A 22,723-nucleotide genomic window follows, 5' to 3' on the forward strand; every position below is an offset into this window, starting at 1 on the left:
TTGCCAAAAAGACATGACAGTTAAGCTGCAATAATAAGCTGGCTGCACAGTGTGCAAATGAGTTGGCCAGACTCCACACTGAACGGCCGCATGAGCAAGGCCAACTCACATTCCTGCTCCATTCTCAACACAGTCCATTTTATTCAAGCTATATATAGCACTAATGTATCAGATTTGGTTTTCAACAGGTGCATCCAAATTATTGTGGAAGAATCGTACTTATAAAAACAGGTTTATTTCCAGACTGAGACACTGGTACAGTGAAAGGGGTAAAGGATATTGGGATCCGATTTGGGGTAATTCAATTGAGTTGAATTTGTACAGTAAGTAACAGAATGGATATTTATACAATTTCTTGGTAAATCCTGTGCAAATAGTAAGGCCAGAATGAAAATACAGTCAAAGCCAAGAACATTCCAGAGCAGTCAATGTGACCTTGGTGCTAGAGCCGTCTACAGGGAGAGACACAGCTAGGGGACAGTCATTCGGCTTTTTGGCAGACTGTATAAAACAAGAGTGACCAGATGGAGAGACTACAGTCAATTGAAAAGGTTCTTGATACCAGCTCGTTATATCCCTGTCATGTGCCAATACGGTCAAGAAAATCAGTACACTTACAATGTAAAAACAGATTTCGAAAACAACTCTTTTGTTTATAAAACGTTTAACCAGTACAATGGCAAAAATGGATTTCGACAATATTCCTTGGGCATCTTTTGCAATGAGTGACCTATCAGAAGATGCATATGTTAGGACCAGTGCCTGCACAAAGTGGATTAAATTCAGTTGTGCCTATGACAACTACAATGTCAACAGACCTACCCTCATCAACATCAATGCACGAAAGTCTTTGTGTTATTTCCTGTCCATGAGCAAGGTCACTCCCCATGGTCCTATACAGCCCCTGTAAACATACGGAGTGTCAATCTCAATCTCGAACCAATCAACAGTTGAGGCAAAAAAACATGCTCTTCAGTGATGGGCAGGAGTGTCTAATTGCTCGCCCTCCTGACTCGCTGTTCTCCAATCAGCTTCTGGTCTCCCGCGGTGCGCGAGTGGAGGAGGGTATTGGGACCCGCCCTTTTGTTTTTCAAGGTGGGTAAAAGGTCAGACAGGATATCCAGCCCAGACCCTGGCTCTAGGGGGTTCTCTGAGAAAAGAGAAAAGAGAAAGAAAGGGGGAGAGAGAGAGAGGCAAAGAACAAGGGAGGAAAACAGAAAAAGAGAGTGCTGATGCTCAATAAAGGTTTGAGGTCAAAAGAGCGCACCCGCGCTCCTCCGCACGCTGCGAACCCCGAGGGACCCGAAGGAGTGCGGCACGCGGCGCCCCTCACCGTGAATGCCGATCATGTGCTCCAGGATGAGAACCCTCTCTGCCAGGATCTTCAGGGCTTCCCTCAGCTGCAGCGCTCCCTCGCCCTAGACACAATCACAGCAGCACACCGTCCACACTCGAGCACCAACAACAACAGAAAAAAGTCTTCACAGTGCAGTTAGGAAGCTGAGAGGGGGGGAGGGGGGGCGGGGGGAGGAATCGAGTGGGATCACAGTTTTAGGCTGTGTCGATCCCCCGAAAGCTTCGCTTGTCACGTTTGGGGCACTGGGTCGTTTTGAAAACCCCCGCGTGCGTGATTGAATCTCAAACGGGCCTAATGATTGGTTAATGACATGGAGGAAAGATGTGTCATCACCTCAGGGAGACCTTCTCCGGGCTCTCCCTTAGGTCCTGGAGCCCCCTATAGAAACATGCACACACACACACACACAGGAAGATGCATCAAGACGAGTGGTTACGACGTGTTCACATTCCTCACAAGCCTCCGTAACGCGCCAGTTCAAAGGTTGGTGTCAATTCGGCGTGTTAACTTACTCGCACGCCCTGTTCGCCACTGTGTCCTGGAGGTCCCTGCGAAAGGAGACATAGACGCAAAACATGACGTGCTTTGGCGCTCATGGCATTGTCGTGACATGGGGAAAACAAAGTGGGCGTCCAACGAACTGGGAGCAGAGCATTTCAGATTGGGATTCTCATGTCGAGGCTGAACAGCTGAATTCGATGGGTCTTAGAAAAAATGGCCGCTTGGCCGAGCCTCACCCTCTCACCAGCATCTCCTTTTGCCCCACGATCCCCGGGCCTGCCCGACAGCCCATCTCTGCCCTGGAAGCACAGGGAGCCACAAATGCAGCCTACAGTCTATCTACCACACACATCCACACAGAACTGACAGGCAGACAATCGCAACACAAATCACAGACTGGGTATTTACTAAAGTCCAGTTGGACTCGATACCTACATTTCGGCCGGGGGGGGCTGGGTTGCCTGGCAACCCCATGGGTCCGGAGCCACCTGTGGAGTCCATGACATCATCATCATCATCATCATCATCATCATCATCATCATCATCATCATCACCATCATCGTTTCTTCTGAAGGAACACACATGTTAACTGTGTTATACTGCAACAGCGAGTGGTGAGTGATTTTACCTGGGGGGCCAGGGGGCCCGGCTGGTCCTGGGGGGCCACTCACAGGACTCTGGCCACTCCGTGGAGGGATGTCTACCTCATCGTCTAGATCAGAAACAGAAACAGATTTCCTTTTGGGGACTTTTCAAATAATGCTGTGCATTGCTGCGCAGCTGTGGGTCTCTGGTCTGAGAGCATCCAGAACAGTATAGCCAAAACTGAGATTGCTAGATTTGACACAGTTGTGTCACGGCCAACGTTGAGGTAGGGAGCGGTAGCTCTGGAACATGTTTAGGAACTGTCCCGTTTTAAAACACACATACACACACACAGGTCTGAGGTTCGATTGGAGAACCTCTCCTTGGCGTTTTATTGAGCAGGTTTCTGGCTTGGCGGGCGCCTTAGGTTGCCAGATTCAGGCAGCTGTGCTGACAGGTTACAAATTGGCTCTGATTTACAGCAGACCAACTGCAGACAGAGCCCAGGCTTAAACAAAGCCAGCCCACCATCAGTAATTAAATACAGCTTTCCACCCATGCTGGCTGAGGGGGAGGCTGGAGTGAGCCTCTACCGCACTCTAGTGGTGAAAATAGAAAGTGCATCTGAGGTAAGCCAATGGATCGAATTACATCGAGACAGCGGTGAATTACCTCAACTGTTTTCGGGACCACGTTTTAAACCTTTAGCCGGCAATAGACGTCATCTACAAATCTGCCATGTCACCGCTACGAGCCCTGTTGGCACACAATGCAGTCTCAAAGGAAGACTCCCATTCCAGGGCCACTTAGTTCCGTTACATGTACAGTACATGTACGGTATAGAACATTTCTGTTTCATTTCCCGCTCCTTCCGATGCCATGCTGGTCCAGTTCTGGGAAGTCCATCAAAGCAGCGAGAATGGGAACAGGGCTCTCTCTGCCTGTTAAATCTCTCCGGTCCTCAACGAGCTCTCTCATTGGACAACAGACCGCACATTCCAAGTACCACAGCATACAGCCGCGCTCAGAGGAAGAGGGAAAAAGGGCCTGGTTTAAGCTGACTACTCTCTCCCAAGGTCATGGAAAAAAAGGCATTTTAAAAACAGTGTAAAAATGGGTTATAAGTCACGAGTGGGCCACAAATCTCTATTAACATGTAGATACTGAGAAAGTGGCTTTCCAGACCACTGATTGTCCATGCACTGTCCACAGAGAACCAGGGGGCGGAGCAGTAGACTGCTCCTTATCTTTGATATTTGACCTCTCTCTCTTTCTCTTCATTATTAACTGACACTTCTGTAACATATGACTGTAATAGGGGCGTAAGCCAAGAGAGAAACTTGGTGAGAGAGATGATATATGAGACTGCTGGATATGTGAGACTGTTGGTCAAAATGTGAAAAAAATCTTCCCAGGGTGTGACGAAGACCTTTTGGTATGACACATGAACTAAAGCTCTCGAAGTTCTGACTGGCATTTCAAATACATCTTTCGATGTGCTGCCACAAAATACATTCAAACGCTCGGAGAGAAAAAAAAAAAAGGTGATCTGGGTCACGGACGCATCCAGACCCCTTGTGCGGCTTCAAATCTACTCACACTGTCCCAGCTCCCGGAGGCCGAACACATCTCCGCGGAGGAGGTGAGAGGCTGGTCCTGGCGGGCCCGCTGGCCCAGGAAGACCCCTCTCTCCTGGGATCCCTCTCTGGCCCTGGGGCCCTGTGGGATGGAGCGTACAAGCACTCTTATGGCAGATGATAGAACCCTCCTGTGTCGGTGTCGCATCTCCAGAGGTGCGTCTCAGTCAGTAGCATTGTATGGGCAGTAATGGCAGATGAGTGTGAGGTTCCAGAACTTATACCTCTGGGTCCCATCGGTCCAGGTTTCCCCGAGACGCCCGTCTCTCCAGCGCGCCCCGGAGGGCCTGCGGTACCCGAGGGCCCCACCGGCCCTGGAGGGCCCCGGGCTCCTTCAGAAAAAAACAGGTTTGAAACCCTCAACAGACAACAGCTGGGATGTGCATCTTTTTCGCGACACAATAACTAACCCTAGGAAAGTGTGCCATGCTTCTCCCAAGAGCCAGACTGTGACAGCCTATCAGAGGAGGTGTGGTTTCCTCACCTGGTATTCCGTGGACTGGAGGACTGAGGAGGGTGGGCTTGGCTGCTCCCACCTCGTTGTCCGCTGCCCTCTCAGTGTAGTACCTGATGGGAATAGGCGGAGGCCCAGCTTCTTCCAGCAACAGAATCTGGCCCAAAATGGAAGCACGTTACGATGTTGTCCCCACAGAAACATTTTTGTTGTTGTTGTTGTTGTTATGTGTCCGAACTGAGAGAATCTGTCAACCGAATCAATTTTTTTACCTTGGACTCAATGGTGCTCAGTCGGTCGTTCACATCGGCAAAGCCAGTGCAGTTCATACACTCTGTACGTGGAGAGAAAGACACCGAGTGGAGAGGGTGATGTCATTCAGGGCAAATCTATTTTAACGATACAACCTCGTACCTTTAAATATTCACGCCTGTACCGGACACACCGTATACCGGACGGTCGACATATTAGCAATTCCAGGCGAAAAACAGTGGACGCACAAATGAGCCCCACGGACTCTGAGACATTCAGGCTTGAAAAAGAAGAAGAAAACACACATACTGTATGTGTTTCCAAAAGCATCGTCAATGAGAGGGAGAGAGAGAAAACAAACAGATGGCAGGGCTGGCCTATCCTGTGTTGTTTTTACCGAGAGAGCTGAAGTCTTCATGCTAGCTTGACGTTGTGAAGGGAGCCAGGCTAAGCAGGAGCACTGAGCCAAGGTGACTGTGGATGGACTGACACAGACAGCAGACCAGAGGTAGAGAGAGAGAGAGGTAGAGAGAGAGAAAGAGAGAGAGAGAGAGAGGTAAAGAGAGAGAGAGAGAGCATGCCGGCTGGAAGACCACACGTAAGGAGAAATTGGCGGGGAAAAAGCGATTGCAAAGGTGGGGTGAGAAAGACACAACAAACTAATAATAATAATAATAAAAGGTAACGTGAGCAATGCGAGACAGACTCTCGTCTGCTGATTCTCTCGGAGAGAAAACAAACCCCCCCCTCCCAACCCCGCTCCCCCCTCCCCCCTCCTCCACCCATCCTCTGCCAAATCTGCCAGCTTAGAGCCAAAGTTGCCGTTTCCCTCTGAGTGACGCTTGGCATCGTACGGCTGTGTGTTCAAACAGCAAGGCCACCCTGGCCCACTCCAGTGACCGTCACAGACTCTCTGCACGCTCCGTCACCTCTGACAGAGCAGCATGCCAGCCGCCATTTACCCATCCCCGTGCCAACGGGCCGGGGTGTGTGCCAACACGCCTTGTGAACATCTCAACATGGGGTTCGGACACGGGGCCATAGCCAGGTTGGCATGTCCTAGAATGCCCTTTCATACTCTGAGATTGACGGTCGCCAAATAGCTCTATTCACTATTCAGACGTCAAAGAACTTAAAGGAATAGTGGGATCCATTTATTGTTGTTATTGTCTTCATGTGACATGAAGAAGATACACGGACAATAGACCTAAACAACGTTTTCAGAGACCCAAAGGCGCTTACATTAACCCTATGAACGCCGATTTCATATCTAAAACAGCTCTGACCAAGGACTCGATCCCCGCTTTGAACTGGTATTTTTACAGGAGACATTTGCGGGGGGGGGGGGATTCTGAGTAAAAGCATGACATCAACATTTTAGCGTTTGTTGACAAGTGGAACTCTGGAGTAATTCATCAGCTTGTTCTCAGCTCGTTACCTAGGTGTGGCATGTGTTGGGAATCATGGAAAAATGAAGAGACGCAGGATGCCATGCCAAAAGAAAGACATGGGAAGACGTGGCGATAACGAGCAAACAAGACAAGAGAACCTAAACACGTTGTCATTCAGAGCTGGCCTTCAGCGAGAGGCTGATGTTGGATGCATGTGGCCACACGTTGCTTTCTTACAATGCATGCTTGGGCTCGGATCTTTCAACTGGAGGTTTAAAAACGAGGATGTCTTACAAATAGCCAACGTAATGAGTACTGGGCCCGTTGATTGAAGAGATGCAGGCTGCCAGCACAGCATGTGCTAACGACACTTGTGTGCACACTGCTGTGTGTGTGTGTGTGAGAGAGAGAGAGAGAGAGAGAGAGAGAGAGAGAGAGAGAAAGAGAAGGAGAAAGACAGAGACAAACCGAGACAGAGAGGGAAACAGAGGGAGGGACAGAAAAAGACAGACACAGCAGTTCATTGGTGGCTGTGACAGGTTCCAGCCAAGACTGACTTTGAATAGAAACATTACTAATTCATACACTCAAGCTGTCTTTAGAGTTGACGCACAAACAAGCATTGAAAGCCCATTTGCCCCCCCCCCCCCCCCCAGTAATGACTGCCAGAAGCAAAGGCTAAATGGTGATATTTCTCCTGGCTTGAAAGAAAGGTTGAATATGATTCTGGAACAACAAGAAAATAACCTTTTATGGTCAAATCCATGCCGTGTTTTTGTGTTACGTTGTCTTAGGTATGTAAAGTATCGAGGTATCAAGGTCTGGAGCTGGAAACAAAGTGTAGTCTCATTAAAGATGATGAAAGTGATGGTTTCAGGGTGCATATATCGATAAGACAAACTGGAGGTGGAACTTTGATAACTGATTCGTGACCACCATCCGGGAAATCACCAAAGGGTGTTTACAGAGATTAACCTTCCTGGAAATGCTTTAGGAAATGTGTCAAAAGGCCAAATCCTGAAAATAGTGCGTGTTCCAAAGTATGTATAATACTGGCAAAGTCGTACAACCACCTTCCCTAATGTGTGTTTACCAAGTCCATCTATAAGTGTTCTGCTGTTAACAGATACCAACAGACAGCATGCGTAAGAAAATCATCAAAAAATGATTACCACAGTTTGAGTGACTCGCCTACCAAACCCTGACATCATTCAACAGAATATGCAGACCTAAACCGAGATCGGGTCTGCATCATTTAAGAGGGTGCTGGAGATTTCGGCTGCAGCACTCAGAAAGTGGACGTTTCTGGTCGAGGCAGTGAAAGATAGATGAGCCGTTAACATAACAGCCTGACTGCAGCCTGCCAAACCTCATAAAGACATGTTTTCCCTCTACCCCTGAGGAGTACGCTCAGCCACATCCTGACCTGAACCAGTCAGCCTCACAGAGGTCAAGTGTGTGTGTGTGTGTGTGGGAGGGGGGTGGGGGTGGGGGTGGGGAAGGAGAGGGGCGGTAGAAGTAAAAGATGCAGGCTCCTCAAAAAAGCAACAAACTTCTAAAAAGTTCAGAGTTCTTTTTTTGCGGCCTTATTTGGCAGACAATACTGGAGGCTGTTGGAGTGCTGTTGTTTTGGTGTACGCTACAAAAACGAGGCCAGACATCTGTCACCCAGACTCCTCCTCAGAGCCTGCTTCCTCTCTTTCTGCATCGTTTGTTGCTTTTAATTAAACGAAAGATTACAACGTGTAGTGGTCTAGATTCAGACGTAGGAGGCCTTACCTCAACATGAGTGCAAAACAAACTATGGGCCCGTTCTAAATGTGCAATGTCAGTATATCAGCAAAGACATATTTCAAATAGACAAGCAACGATCATTTATTTGAAAAGATTTGGTAATTATACAAGTCATTCATGAATGTTTTGATGAAATATAGCCATTGAGATTGAACACATGATTTAATTGCACTTTTGGTCCAGCTGCCTCATCCAATGTTAAGATTTAGGCGTATTTAAAAAATATTGTTAAACACCTGGTAGAAAATAGGCAATTCAGAGCATGATATGTGGCTTAGTTTTGATTAAATCTGGATTAAGAATGACAGGTCTTCTGCATGTCTACCTAATCCATTCCTTTATCTACTGAAATAAAAGAAGACTTCTAGACAGATAACAGATCTTCAACACCTGCTGGAATTACCCATCACATACTGTGAGCCATGAAGCTAAATCCATCTGTCTGACTGTGGGCTCCACTTCAAACAAAGGCAAATGAAAAAATGTGACCTCTTGCTGATTCCCCCCCACACACACACACACACACACTTTCTAAGAGATACTGTACACCTAACCTCCTCCCCTTTCCTCTCTTAGCCAGGTCAGAGATATCAATTGATGAACTGGTGACCTTCACAGTGCTCGTTGGCGCTGTGAGGCTCAGGTAAGTCGATGAGGGTCGACTTCCAAGAGACAGAGTGCTCTTGGAGGCCAGCATCCAGGCATGGATCGTCTGCTCTGAAGACAGGCGTGCCTTTCCTGTAGTGTAGTTGCACCGTTGGGTAAAGGTCTACCTCAGATCACTGGACAGGGGAGGTGAAAAATACAGATGTTCTCTTCAGAGTCGGCAGTAAAAAAAAAAAAAAAGATAAAAAAAAAGAGAGAGAGTGAGTGAGAGAGAGGCACCCCCCGAAGACAATGGTGAACGCAGACCGTGCAAGGTGAATGCTTTCTCCAGATGGACGGGTGGGGTGGACCCATTTGAAACTGTTGCCAGCAACAGCGAGGCTTCGCAAAGAGGTAAGATGATAAGGACAATTACGGTTATGAAAGCAGACACACGCACTAAGTCACCCCCTGCACGCACGCTTCACAGGGCAGACAGAGGGCCGCTCAGCACACCCCTTGTAAGAAGCACAGTCCCGACGAAGCCTCCAACAAACAACGCATGCATAAATCAACCACATCTTCTAAACAGTCTGGAAGATTCTAGAAATGTTTGGTTGCAGATCATCATGAAAAAAAACAACACTGATGAAGCCCGTTTCCATCACCAGCAGAGCTGAGCTAATAATAGCTCTCTCTCTCTCTCTCTCTCACTCTTTTGTCTGTCTCTCATTTTCTCTCACTGCAGACATAACAGAGCTATTTCCCAGGCCTACAGAAGGCATGCATCAATATACATGGGTAAACAGAAGACAAGCAATAAGCGACGACACATCCAGAACTGTCTGGCTCCCACTGTCAGAAGGGGTTCTGAACCTGGTCTCACATATGCAGTTAGCGCAGACCGCTCTCGGAGGAGGTCCCTGTCTGTCGGTCCTCGCAAAATCCCAGCCACAAGAGAAAAAGAATTCATCGATGCCTTACCAAAAACACGGGAATGATTTGACCTGCGTCAAAGAAGCGTACACGATCTAATCTCTTCCATCCATGGCTCACGGGCCACAAACTGGTGATTTATTCCTTTAGTGCCTCTACATCTGCTAAGCACTGCTGAGACTTACATTTACATGTGTTCATTTTGCAGACGCTTTTATCCAAAGCGACATCCAAGAGAGCGCTTTACAAAAAGTGCATAGGTCAATGATCATAAACAACGAGATAGCCCCAAAACATTGTGGGTAGCCAAAACATGAAGCATACATTGTGAAAAGCAAATAAGTGCCCATGGGAAGAAACATAAGAGCATGTAGTTAAACAAGTTGCAATTAAACAACATGAACCTCAAAAGTGCAAGTGTACCTGTAGGAAAGACTTATTAAGAAGTGGTAGAGGAACCCTGTGCACAGTATACTATGATGGGTCTGAGGTATACGGTGAAATAGTATGCAATAAGTATAATCTGACTGAAAGGAGGATTCTTTTACGTGGCCAAATGTATTCCAGTGAGGGGGGGGACCTCCCTGTTGTGGAGCATTTGACAAATTTCTTAGCTGAAAGGCTTCAAAACGATGTGAGATTTAAAATGCTCCAAGGAGTCAATGATGCGGTGTCTCATGTAATTCAGACCTCATGGTACAGCGTAGTAACAGAGGTCATGTGTTCTCACTTATACAACTCTTGTTAGGTCCACAACTCTTGGCAAACACTTGACTACATTTTGAACAAATTGGGGGGGGGGGGGAAAGCATTTTGTGTTAAAAGGTAAGATCGATTAACTGCTGACAAGGCAGCATATGCTGTCTGATTAAAACAGTCTACACCAGAGCAATGCATCTCGGATAGCTCAGTAATTAGGCTAGCCATCGGCCCAATAGACACATCAGAACTCAGAGAAGTATAAGGCATTCCCTGTGTTGGATTACTAGACAGACTGGTACCCCAGCTGTCCTGACAAGTATCCCATTCCAAACAGTTGCTCATACGAACATGTGGTAAAATGATGGCAGATTCTGGAATTACAGTGTTATGGAGTTTTGCGGAATGCGGCTTGATTAGACGTCTGGCTTACTTGGAGCCCGGCAATCAGCTGGCAGCCTTTGCAGGATGCTAAATGGAGCTTTCTGTGAGAAGGCGGTAACGTCCAAGCAGCCGGTCCGTCCTTGGTGGTCAGGGCTCGAGTTGCTGGAGTCCCTGGCCTTGGGCTTGCAGATTTACAAGAGGGTCACAACGGGTGGAGAAAAAGCACACTTCCTGCTGGACTGTCAATTCCCACACGATACACACAAGAGGCAAGTCGGCCAGTATATCACGGGGCAGTCGTGCTTGGATATTTCGACTCTGCACAGCAGAACCGAGACGGAGTAATGGACTTGTCAAAAGACAGCCGCACCCCTTTAGCATCTTGGCCTCAAATACCATCCATGTATCAAAACATTTTTGTCAGAAACATAATGTGAGCCTAGTAGCTGTCATGATCATACATTCGAACAGTAGCTCTTGTTATTTATAATTCAAAGGACATTGCTGGTTCCCACAGCGCATGGCCAATTAACTATTCGAGGACTAGTTGAATGGGAACACTACCTTCAATGAGTGTACATGCAAACAGATGTGCCAAGCACTCGCCTGGGTTCGAATCTTCATTACCAACATGACGTGCATCTCGGAACATCTGTGAAGATCTCTCTGCACAGCTTGCCATTGCTAGCTGTCGAGTGTAGCCCTGTGTGCACTAGTCCTTGTTATGAGGCCCAAAGTCACCCGCGTGCTGAGGAAACCGGTGAGCACTGAAAGAATCTAGTTAACAGTGCCATCAACCGCAAGTTATGCGTCCCCCGTTGCCGTTAACAGCGGAGTGTTTTCGCTGCAGTCTTCTTCAAGGATTCAGCTGGCTGACAGGATGGAGCGAGAGCAGGCCTCTCTCAGGGCCTACAGGGCTACAGGGTACCCACCTGTCCCCTTCAGCTGTTCTCATCTATTTACTGGCAGCAACTCTCTTCCCCAAGGCTCTGCTGTCTGTCAAGTTCCTGTGCAAGGAAACTCCTCACAGGGTTATCTCTCGTCATTCCGTTACACATCTAATTACAGTTTACAGCAGGGAAGCTTGCTCACAGACTGGGACGGGGTTCAAACAAAAATCTTTATTGAAAATGGTTTTGAACCGTAAATTGTTGAGCGTGTTTGACTCGATTCAAAAAACAGTTGATCGCATTTGGCTTGTCCCTGTTTGAGATTTCTTCACTGGATAAAATAAGCATGCGAATGCATGACTATATACTTCCTCTTGCGATGTTTCAACACCTGGCCAAGCTATTATGATTGTATTAAAGGATCCAAGTATGTCCTTTGGGCAGGTTCAGGCTGGGTTTCAGAATTTGCAAGGTCAAGCCCAGTCTCAGTACAGCACATCAAATACAATCACTTTGATCAATCCGTTTAAAGTAAGACTTTATCGTGTTCTCAGATGTTTCTTTCAGGCAGATGCAAAACAAATGATGGAAAAATCAAATCTGCATCATAATCAGTTCACTTGAGGACAAACAGAAACGCAATTCCGGGCCGACTTCCCGGCGGACGTGCGAGGGTGTGCGAGTTAACCCTCGCACATCTGGAGAGCATTAATGAACTACAAACATTCACTCAACCCACTTGATACCAGACACGACGTCTTTCGAGTAGCACCCTCGCCTAGCCCCACTCCTGTAGGACGTACATGTGGCTGGACCACAAACTCTTTGAAACGTGTGGATTCAACATGACCCGGAGAAACCCGACGCAAACCTCTCTATGAAAAAGGAGTGCTCTCGATCGTAAAACACGGCACACCTGAAAGACTAAACAGCGAAGGCGAACACGTGTTGGATTGCTCGTCGTGAATCGAGTTCTCGCTCATTTCCAATTACTGTGAGACATGCCAAAAGCCCTCTTTCACCTTGAAATACAACAACACATCCTGACGCTTTGAGCTACTTTGTATGCAATCCTTCAACAGAAGAAAAGCAACAAAAGGGGCTTTAAAACACAGACGGAAACCATTGAATCAATGGACTTCAATGTGGCTTTTTGTCAACAGGAGCAATAGCCGGAGTGGATATCTGACAGGGACAAAGACACACTGGACGTCCAGATAAACTCTTTACTGTCGCCCCATTGCTGTGCTGGATAAGGGGGACAACATATCCTCAACACTCTACAGGAAGATAACTATCAGAATGACCGTGTCGGAGAGGAGAAATGGGAGGGGGGGGGGGGGGGGGGCATGGAAAGGGAAATGAGAAACAGGCTCAGAGCCCCCCAGCATGGTGATTACCCTCCAGCCTCACAATCAGTGGGAAGGGGAAAAAGCTCATCTGGGCCTCGCGTAAACACAACCTTCTTCACAACTCGGCCCATCAAAACTCCATCAGCATCTAGCCAAAAACAACACAAGATGCTTTCCCACTTCTCCAAACTAAACGTCCAAATTGGTGATGAGCATGATGAGTTGATTAGTGTCGTGGATGTAGCCGGGACCATTGCTTGTGGAACATTCTATTTGGTCTACTTTAATCGTTGCGCAAAATGATGATGCTTTCTTGATTGTAGAAGAGAGGTTGCAGAGTTCAACGATATTGTATAGGGCTCAAATATACCACACAGGGCAGTTAGCAACCAGACCCAAAAATGTTTATACATGCAATAGTGGGGACGGCACTTACAAAAATCAAGAATTGTAAGCAATTGCATTTCTTGCTTTCCATTTCTCTGTATGAACAGATATTTTCCAATTCCATCTGAATGTAAAGATAGCTGTAGGACACGGCGATGCTTCTTCCAGAAGCGTTTTTGAGTGTGGAAGGAGAAGAGAAGCCAGCTGGGAGAGACGCCATCTTGTCTTGAGGAGTCGTCCGCTTTTCGCATTAGCGTGTTCACAGTATGGGAGCCCATCCGAAAAATGTTCTGCAACAAGAAGAGATGTCGAGACAGAGCTGGGATATATATATACGGCACGTCTTCCCATGTTTGATGTCGCTGAAACTTGCAGGCTCGTGTGCAGTGGGCGGGGGGGGGGGGGCAGCTATATTTAGGCCACATCTCATGTTGTCAACCCAGATTTTCTCCCTTAATTGGTAAAGATGGGATCTGCTACCGTCAGATGTTTGCGGCGGTCTCCTGGAGCTGGGAGAGGAACTGATCGGACATCTTGGGGGCTGCGCGGTGGCTGGAGTTGACCAACTCTCCATGGGACACCCTTTCATGCGAGCGCCTCACCAAAATATTTTCTTAGATCAACAGAGGGTCCCGGGTTCCAAGAGGCCCTTTGCCCACAGCCTTGAGCAGAAGGACAGAGAACGAGGGAGGAGAGAGGGAGCAGGCGAGCGAAAGGGGAAAGAGGAGAGGCTGGAGGCTTGATTGATTTACCATGCCAGAAGAGAGCGTGGGGGCCCTTGGACATGACCCAAGCCAAATGCAACACATCTCACTAGGGATCTGATGCAGAGCCAGGACGCCCTAAACAGACGGGCTGGTCTAGAAAGGTCTGGGGGAGATCTCTGCCTCAGTCTTTCTTCTGCTGACTTATGGGGAGTATCTGTAGGGTGGGTCAAACGTCCCCATACGTCACTATCGTTTGGATCTAAGAGCACTCTGAAGTCTATGTGGCTTTACCTGTCAAGTGAAATGGGATCTCCTGGATCAAAAGGAACATACGTCGTCTCCAAACGGAGCCCAGAACTTTCCTTGTCTAGTGATTGTCAATAAAAGCTTAGATTTATTCCCTGTTAAAGCTTTATAAAATGTTTATTCATTTTCTTTTCATCTTCCCAACTCCTTCTTACCTTTTCTGATCAAGACGAGCAGAGAGTAGCCGTTGGTTCGTGACAGGACTGACCTGTAGTAGTTACTCTATGTGCTGAGGGGTGAGTCTCTAGCTTTTGGCAGGACAAGTAGCACTGTTGTACTGTAGCAGCGCTGGAGACCTGCCACAGGCAATCTCTAAACCCAGGGCTGGTGTTCCGCTACAGATTTATTGCTTTATAATGGGGATATCCTCTCCAATGGTCATTACCACAGACAGATACGGAGACTCTGCTTCGTTAGAGCAGTTTCCCAGACCTCCGGATCGTCCCGGGAGACAGCCAGGTGTGCCACAAACTGAGCTAAGTGGCGATTTAAACAAGCGGCGCGGGAGTTTGTGCCGGTTGTGATTTATGAAGAAGTCGATACAAAAGCAGTTACGCGTCGCTGCTCACTGGGGATGAACTGAGACCAGGCTGAAGTGGTACAACACTGGAAGACTGGTTCTGTCAAGGGCAATATTAGTCAAAGTCTGTGCCAGTGCATAGGAGGCCCACAGGTAGGTCTTGTATTCCCAGGCTGTGTAGATCTTAGTTATGAGGACTGAGCAGTGAGCCTGCTAACAAGCCTGCCTGAAAACTTGTTGGACAGTTGCAGTCCATGGCAGGTCCCTCGGTATTGCTTACTGGAGTGGGAGAAAACCGCACCATGGGCAGAGTGCAGAGTGTGAGTACTAAAAGTAATTGCTGACACCCACAGATACAAAAAGTTGGACTTGTTTCGGTTTTTCTACCGCTAACCATCACAACTAACCTCCATCACTCGGTGAGAGACTGTGTCTGACCGGCTCCTTTGAAAGGCCAGCTCCACAGTGATGAGGCCAGGACCTGCCATACCGCAAGGCTCCATATGGACACAATTATTCCAAGCACTTTGACCACTTCTAAAAATGTTCGCAGACACATTTCCAAAAGGTTAAGCAAACATCCAAAATCTATGCACCTTGGTTTCCCACAGGCACTTGTGATGATATCTCTCACCCCCCCCCCCCCCCGCCCCCCCTCAGCCCCCCCAAAAACCTTCGGCTGAAGTTCACTTCTCACAAAGATATTAATCCCTACACCATTAGTAATGAAGTTGAATAACGAGACGTACTATATCTGCTCAGGCTCAGAGAGGAGTTGGTAATGTTGGTATTATGATCGAAGACAGAAGATCATAAATTACTGTCTTGTCTACTACCTGGGTTCGTCTAGACGAACGTCTATTGTGTTGCCATAGTAACATCACAAGGAACTGTAAAATGCAAGCATGCCTGACCAAGTATCTGCCATCATCAGACATAATTCAATTAGCCAGCGCTATGTCATGCTAATGGATATATAGTTGCACCTGGAATTCATGCTACTGACTCATTGGATTGTATGCTGATGATGATTTGTGAATGCACTTACCCACAAAGCTTAAGATACTGGTCTCCAAAGTCAGACTGTGCTGTGGGGGCTTGTGGGTATACGTTCCCAGGGATATCTCACTGCCTCTCAGTCTCTGGATCGGGGCGCAGGGGTAGGGGGAGGCTGGTGTGGAGGGGCTGACTTTGCAGGTTGTGAATCAAAACAAAGCAGTTGGCATGTTGGCTGTGAGAGAGCAGCTCCAGTTCGAAATCTGGTCACTGTAACCCAAGCTGGGTCTGGGAGAAGGGAGCTCCCTCCGGGAAAGGCAGCCCTGCATCCCGAGGGAGCTCAGCCTGTCCAAATATTTGACCAAACACGCAGATAAGTGTCTGTAGCCTGCAGACAATCATGGAACTCAGATCCGCTCCTTGCATACAGTCTCGTATGCTTATACACATCCCCATGCAGAAATGTAGATCTTAACTCGTGAACAAACACAGAACTATTCACCACAGAATGGGAATTCATCTGACCGTGTACACACGCGCACAAACACACACACACGAACACTATAGGGCTACAGCTGGTTCCTAGACAGTAACTCCGAATGGTGAGATGTTGGTTTAAACTTTCTCGAAATAGAACGGAGGACAGAAGTGAAGACATGGAATAAGAGAGGGCATTTACACCTTAATCCAAGTGCCTCCGCTGTAAACGAAGAGTTTAAGCCGAGCAAAGAGAGGCCAGATGTTCTCAAGCCAGGCTGGAGAGCGAAGGAGGGGCCTCTTTCAAGAACGTATCATCAAAATCCCTCCATTGGTCACAATTGGGCGCTTTTTCCTGTGTCTCACTCCTTCCGTTGACAAATGCATTCCAGATCGGGCCCACAGAAGTCAGGGATCGGGCCAGGCTTCTCCAGCTGGTCCCACCGGTCCACCATAACTCACGGCTGCTGTCGCTCAGGGAATAACACAGACAGACAGATGCACTTCACAGCCATGCCGATCGCCTCTCCTCACAGACCCCCCAACCACACCACGACCCCCCCCCCCCACACACACACACCCACCGACTAGACGACACACAGGTCAGTACTTCATATGTATATATAAAAAAAGAAAGAAAAAAAGAATGAGCTAAATGGCAGTTAGAAGAGGGTTGGGGGGTTGCTGACATGGTTGTGTACTGAAACTCTCTTGATAACCATTTTGCTGTTGGACTCCCTAGACAAAACAATAAAACATGTTTATAGGGACTTGGAGATGGATTCCTTTTTGGATTTGATGTCTATGCTTGGGTCGGCAGATTCTTGAATGGGATTTGGTTTTCCTCACTGTGTGTCCTGATCTTCATAATCATGATGTGTTTTTCTTTGGTTGGTACAGAGGGGGATTTAAGTGATGATGAGGACTAGAATCAAAACACCAAGTCTGTTACGACCTTTGAACCCAAGTAATCTGTCATCTTAGAATCCCTGAATAGCTCAAATAAAGTTCCCAAGTGGATGTCACTTCCCAGCTAATGTTTAAGAACCAGGGCAATAACCATGACATAACCATTGTGATAACCTCCCAACCTCCCAAGAAAGAAATGTATATATTTTTTTAGAACCCGTAATATGACAAAAATTACAGCAGTAATTTGTTACAGTCAATTGAAATACAGGCCGGAAAATATCAATCAAACATGGATCATGCCAAAGGACAGGTCACTACAAAGCACATGTTTTAGTTGAGCAAAGCAAATGATTGTGGCAGCGTCCTCAAACTTGTGTCATGAAAGTCACTGAGGCAGAGCAAAAATATGAGTCAAATGAAAAATGACGACCACAACGCTCATTCTTCTCCTCAATGTAGAATGAGGTTAAACAGAGGGTCCCGGAGCCTTAATGGATTGGATGCATATGGGGAACTCAGAGGGACACGACGAATATGGGAAGCACATGGCATACGCAGACAATTTGGTGAAACTGATCGAAAAAGAATCTGTTGCGGTTGGTTCCCCTCGACATTCCCGAACAGCTTGTGTAAAAAATGTGTATTCCATTGGCTCAGGACCTTTTTACAGACCCTTTCGGTGCATGTGAAGTTATGGGAAGGGTTGTCTGGATTCTTGGAAGAGTATGATCTAAACTGCTTCCCCCCAACCCCACTTCACCACCATCAAGTTCACTAAATGGCTGAATACTGCACATCAATCCCCCAACTAAGGCACTTCATTTAGCTGGAATTCATACCATGTGCTCACAAAATGCGTCTCTGGACTGACATCTCACGAGAACCCTTGCTTACACAGTCCCCTTGTGCTGTAGGGCTCTGTGTCCAATTGTTCCTGGAGAGTGGACGACAAGATGACTTGTCTCTTGACCAGCTGTTTCCATTAGACCAGTGAAACTTGGGTCGAGACAAACAGCTGGTCATACAGTACGAGGTCCAACTCTCTCATCTACCCACACAAGTACACCGTGACAGACGTATTGCGACACACACACACACACACACACACAGAGGCAGGCATCAAGGCCAGAGGACACGCTCGCCGCCCAAGCGCATTACAGCACGATGACATCCTGGAGAAGCTCACCACAGAGGCGTCGCAACCCGCAGCCTGAAACAACAAGCGCGCGCTGGTTTCAATTAATGCGTCGGCCCTGGGAGCGAAGGCTCTCTCAGACGAGTGCGTCAAGTGGGGAGGGGGGATGGGGGGATGGGGGGGGGACCTCCCATCCCAGGATGATCTCATCCCGCTCCCCCAGAAGCAAGCTCGTGCCACATGCGGGTCTTGCCACCAAAGTGAGACGACTTCTGGAACTGCGACTTAGCGGAGGCACGCCGGCTCCCAAGGACCGGCCCAGGTGCACTTTCGGTCGCACCTGGGCTCTTTTTACGATACCTTGTACAAAAGCCTGTTTTTCATATGATGACAGCTACGCTGAGGAACCTGGACGTCTCAAGAGGTCAACTTGGTCGGCCTTATTCAAGTACGGAACAGTGACACGGGGTGTGGAGTATCATATCATAATATGTCTGTTCATTTCAATAGCTGATTTTGTAAGACAAGTAATCCTTTACTTAAGGACTATCTGATTGTGGGTTACAGTAAATAAGGCAACAACGCAGATGTTCATGACTCAGGGTCAAGTGTCTGAGGCCCGAACGGAGACTCTTCTGTTGATGTTTCTCCTGTTCTGAGGTGACGGACAGTCTAGAGTCAGTCTGCCCTTGCAAGGGACCCAGGGTCTGATCAAAGAAGGGCTGGAGAAGAGTGGCAGACTATGGGGTGATGAGAACTAGAGGAGACAGGGAGAGTAGGAGAGGGGCTTGCAGCATTAACAACAGCTGGAGCTGGATGACCTTGTTTTCCCCTGAACTCTACAGCAAGGCCTGCCCCCCCATCTCCCCCCCCCCCACCCCTCCTGCCACACAGCAGGGCCAGGGGCTGGGGTGTGGGGGATGAGTACACCCAGGGTCACCACAGGTTACCCATTAATGTGATGAAGACTTCCAGAATGAGGTCTCAGTGAGAGACCTCATTCTGGTGTGTGAGTGTGAGAGAGAGAGAGAGAGAGAGAGACAGAGAGACAGAGAGACAGAGAGAGAGAGAGAGAGAGAGAGAGAGAGAGAGAGAGAGAGAGAGAGAGAGAGAGAGAGAGAGAGAGAGAGAGAGAGAGAGAGAGAGAGAAATAGTGCTGTTGCTGTGCTGTAAACAGAGCAATACAAACCCTGGTGGTCAATCTAAATTTAGGAATAACACCTATTACAACTGTATATCAGTATCTGCCAACATTCTTCTGCAATTGACCTAATTTCATGTCTTCAAAACATATGCTTGCATTCAGTAAACTGACTCCACTGTGCTGGCACAAAGGGGAGGTCATGTTTCAGGGTTCAACATTGAACACAACTCCGATGTGAAATGCAAAGAACAGTATCAGACACCGATCTTAAATCTGAAACAGAAAATGTTGGTGACCTGACAAGAGAGGGATACGGTCTTGTGTTCCCTTGGTAACCCTGCTCAACGTCTCTTAAGATCCTGAAATCCTCTCATATTCTTGAGCCAGCTACCTTCTCATGCGTTCACTGTGCCTTGACTGTGTTTGGGAAAAAATTTATCCAATAAAAAGGTTGCTAAAAGTGCAACATCTCGACATCTAGCTTAGTATTTAAGATGTTAATACTTCTTGGCCCATCTGATGTTAACAATAGTGTGCCAGATTCATTCTGATTGAGAGGCGTGACAGAGAGGCAAATATAGGAATGCAATTTCCGTCTAAGTGGTACTTTTCCTCAGCAATCAGCCCTGTCTTTTGACTCATCCTCACCACAGCCCTTCAAAAAACAAAAGAAACCTCAAAACAAAATGTCCAACCAAAGCTTCACCCATGCTTTGGGTGACGATAGGTGACCATTCCTCTGCCGGATTTCATATGACACACACAATTGAAACTTGAAGACAAACAAAAGGTAACTGGACAACAGTGAGGCCCAAGGCGAAATGATGAAGTGTCCTCGGACGACATTTATGTTGTTGTGTAGTGTTTAGCCTTCAACTCATCCCAACCAAGTAGGGAGGAGGAGGAGAGGAGCTCCTCTGGAGCTCTGGAGTCCTACTCACCCTTACTGCAGTCTTCCCCCAGGAAGCCTGGGCAGCACTTCCACTCCAAGGCTGTCACCTGCCGATACGTCAGTCTGTACGTGGGCCTGACCAGGGTCCTGTAACTGAAAACCCACCACATGTCAAAGAACGCAGCGCTGGGACATTTCACCGATATGAAGTAACACACCTGTTCAGCTCCTAGACATATCCAGCTACTCCATTTGTCATTCGTGACCGTCTTTCTTCACACGCAGCTTCGAGTCACATCAAAAGAGTGGGGTTTTTTTTGTCAACTTTTATCAAAACAACAAGGTTGGTCCAGGCTGACACTTATGACTGAACACTGTGAGTCTATTTAGAATTCTTGGATGGATTCCAAAGACATAAAACAATGGAATGCAACCATACAGCTACAAATCACACCAATCTATATGATAAACAGCTTCACTCTTACATCAGTGTCTTTTCTGGGAGCAATGGCAGACTGGGGAATAGAGGAATGGGAATGGAAAAAATCACTGTTATATGCCTTTATGGTGGCTGACTTGCTATTCAGTGTGGTGGGCCTGGGAGTAAATCAGCCGTCTATGACCAACATACAATGGGACAGAGTGTGTTTTCAAGGGGGGGGGGGGGGGGCTGAGGGGAGTGAGTCGTAAGACAAACTGTCGGCTGGATGAAGTTAAAGCCCTATTAGGCAAAAGATACACAAACACCATATATCAGTGGATTATGATCCCTGTGTGCAAGGCCTGGCCTGGCCTGGCGTTTCGTGAGCTGAACTGAAACCAAAATCAATAATATGCTCGTTCTCACAAGCCTGCTCCTGACAAAGATGCTCCCGTCGTCGTGTGGTGGACAGACAGACGGTACTGTATATTGTCATGGACATGGAGCAGAGGAGCAGTGAAACGGTGACCGTCTTCGTCCATACCTGATGAGGTTAGAGCAGGGCCCGGGCCACCGGCAGCTCTGAAACACGCGCTGCACCAGCGCCTCGGTCCCGTTGTGCACCTGGCACGACACCGTTTTCGACACAGTGTACTGACACCAGTTCCTACGAGGAGGAGAGCATGTGGGAACATTGTTAGAGACTGTCACCGGGCAATTGGCGGGACAGCGAGGTTGAGATGCAATTCATGATGGATGACAAACCCGGCTGTCGTCTGAGTATGTGTGAGAAGTCATCGACCAGGGCTGTCCAAACCTGTTTCTCGAGACATATCCTCCTGTAGGCTTTACTTCTAACTCCAGCTGTAACTAACTCGATCCATCTTATCAACATGCTAATTATTAGAATCATCTGTTCTTAATTAGGGTTTAGGTGATAACCGACAGGATGGCAACTCTCCAGGAATCGGTTTGCACAGCCCTATCGATCAATTTCACAAGTATACATAATTTTGTAATTCAGTGATGACTAGGCAGTTTCACGATACACCTTTGCACCTTATTCTTTTCCCATGGTACAATTAACATATTTCCTCTCGTTGCTGCTCTGCTCGACACTTAAGTTAGCTATAACGGGACTGATCAGAAACAAAAACCCGAAACCCTCTTAAATAACAGAAATGGAGCGTTGGGCAGGAAGTAAATTCTACAACAGCTTCTGCTGTGAAACCAACCTGCTTACTGCACTGGAGCCTGTAGGGGGTCCGACAATTTGTTCGGAATTGATGCGTTGCAGTGTCACACCTGGAAACTGATAGAGAAACCCGGTCCCTCGTGACAGACTGGGCGACACCATCCAAACAAAAAGAATACTTAAAATGACTGAAGCTGTCATGGTCCTTGTGAGAGGTTCCTTCAAGTGTGAAAGGTAGAAAGAACGCTACCTGAGAAGCGAATGCATACAGTTTCGAGAAGCGCGTGGGGGGCTAATAAAAAAGCGACGGCGAACTTTCTCGAATATTAACAGTAAAGCAATTGAAACATAGACAAAATTGCAATGTCGACAGACATAATTCTGTGATCTTGCGGTCCTGCCTTTGTCGTGTTGCTATGGCTTTTGCCTCCCAGATAGTGGAATTGCCTTGCTAGAGCGTGCCTGCGCTACAACTCACAGAAGTTTCTGAGAATTCGACGGCGCAGCAGATGATAAAGACTGAACGTTTTCAGGCTCAGATATTGGTAATGCGAGCAAGGGGATATACCTTGGCGCAAACGACTACTCTATGGTTGTCTAAAGGTAGCAACACAGCATGATAAAACCTAATAAAATGTTATTAAGTCATTATCGCCACATGTACAAGGAGGGGAAGTATTAAATGTCTTCATCATTTGGTTCATTTTATATAGCCTATGTAAGAAGTACCCTCCCATCGGGTTTTTCCTATTTTTTTTGTCTGGATCAAGAAGGTTACAGACCAGAGGTAGACCAGCCAACAACAGCTAGGAAC

General features: G+C 47.5%; 1 protein-coding gene across 3 annotated transcripts; it reads right to left on the reverse strand.

The window, feature by feature from the left end:
• Positions 1–216: 216 nt before the first annotated feature.
• col26a1 (collagen, type XXVI, alpha 1) lies at positions 217–22,562 on the reverse strand. Of its 3 annotated transcripts, none has more exons than XM_084697479.1 (16): positions 21,950–22,562; positions 21,259–21,381; positions 20,343–20,446; positions 4,807–4,868; positions 4,565–4,691; positions 4,305–4,412; positions 4,043–4,162; positions 2,487–2,570; positions 2,294–2,346; positions 2,095–2,157; positions 1,870–1,905; positions 1,691–1,735; positions 1,334–1,418; positions 1,014–1,150; positions 823–904; positions 217–501 (listed from the first exon to the last, which is right to left on the reverse strand). In XM_084697479.1, exons 1-16 carry the CDS (start codon positions 22,108–22,110, stop codon positions 482–484), a joined length of 1,410 nt encoding a protein of 469 aa, XP_084553605.1. In that variant the 5' UTR covers positions 22,111–22,562; the 3' UTR covers positions 217–481. The 3 variants fall into 3 exon arrangements, with proteins under 3 accessions (XP_084553605.1, XP_084553604.1, XP_084553603.1); XM_084697478.1 differs by having other exon boundaries at positions 217–730; XM_084697477.1 differs by having other exon boundaries at positions 217–904.
• Positions 22,563–22,723: the final 161 nt, after the last annotated feature.

The sequence above is a fragment of the Hypomesus nipponensis genome, chromosome 5 (genome assembly GCF_054491055.1).
Source record: "Hypomesus nipponensis isolate SF chromosome 5, ASM5449105v1, whole genome shotgun sequence".
Classification (NCBI taxonomy): domain Eukaryota; kingdom Metazoa; phylum Chordata; class Actinopteri; order Osmeriformes; family Osmeridae; genus Hypomesus; species Hypomesus nipponensis.

What these genes read in the sequence shown, in the direction of transcription:
- col26a1 (XM_084697477.1), bottom strand. Translation starts at nt 22,110, where the DNA reads ATGACAGCTTCAGTCATTTTAAGTATTCTTTTTGTTTGGATGGTGTCG. An exon ending in GGCTCCAGTGCAGTAAGCAG is followed by an intron (nt 21,382 to 21,949) that starts GTTGGTTTCACA and finishes TCCTCCTCGTAG; the next exon opens with GAACTGGTGTCAGTACACTG. An exon ending in GCACATGATCGGCATTCACG is followed by an intron (nt 1,151 to 1,333) that starts GTGAGGGGCGCC and finishes CTCTTTTCTCAG; the next exon opens with AGAACCCCCTAGAGCCAGGG.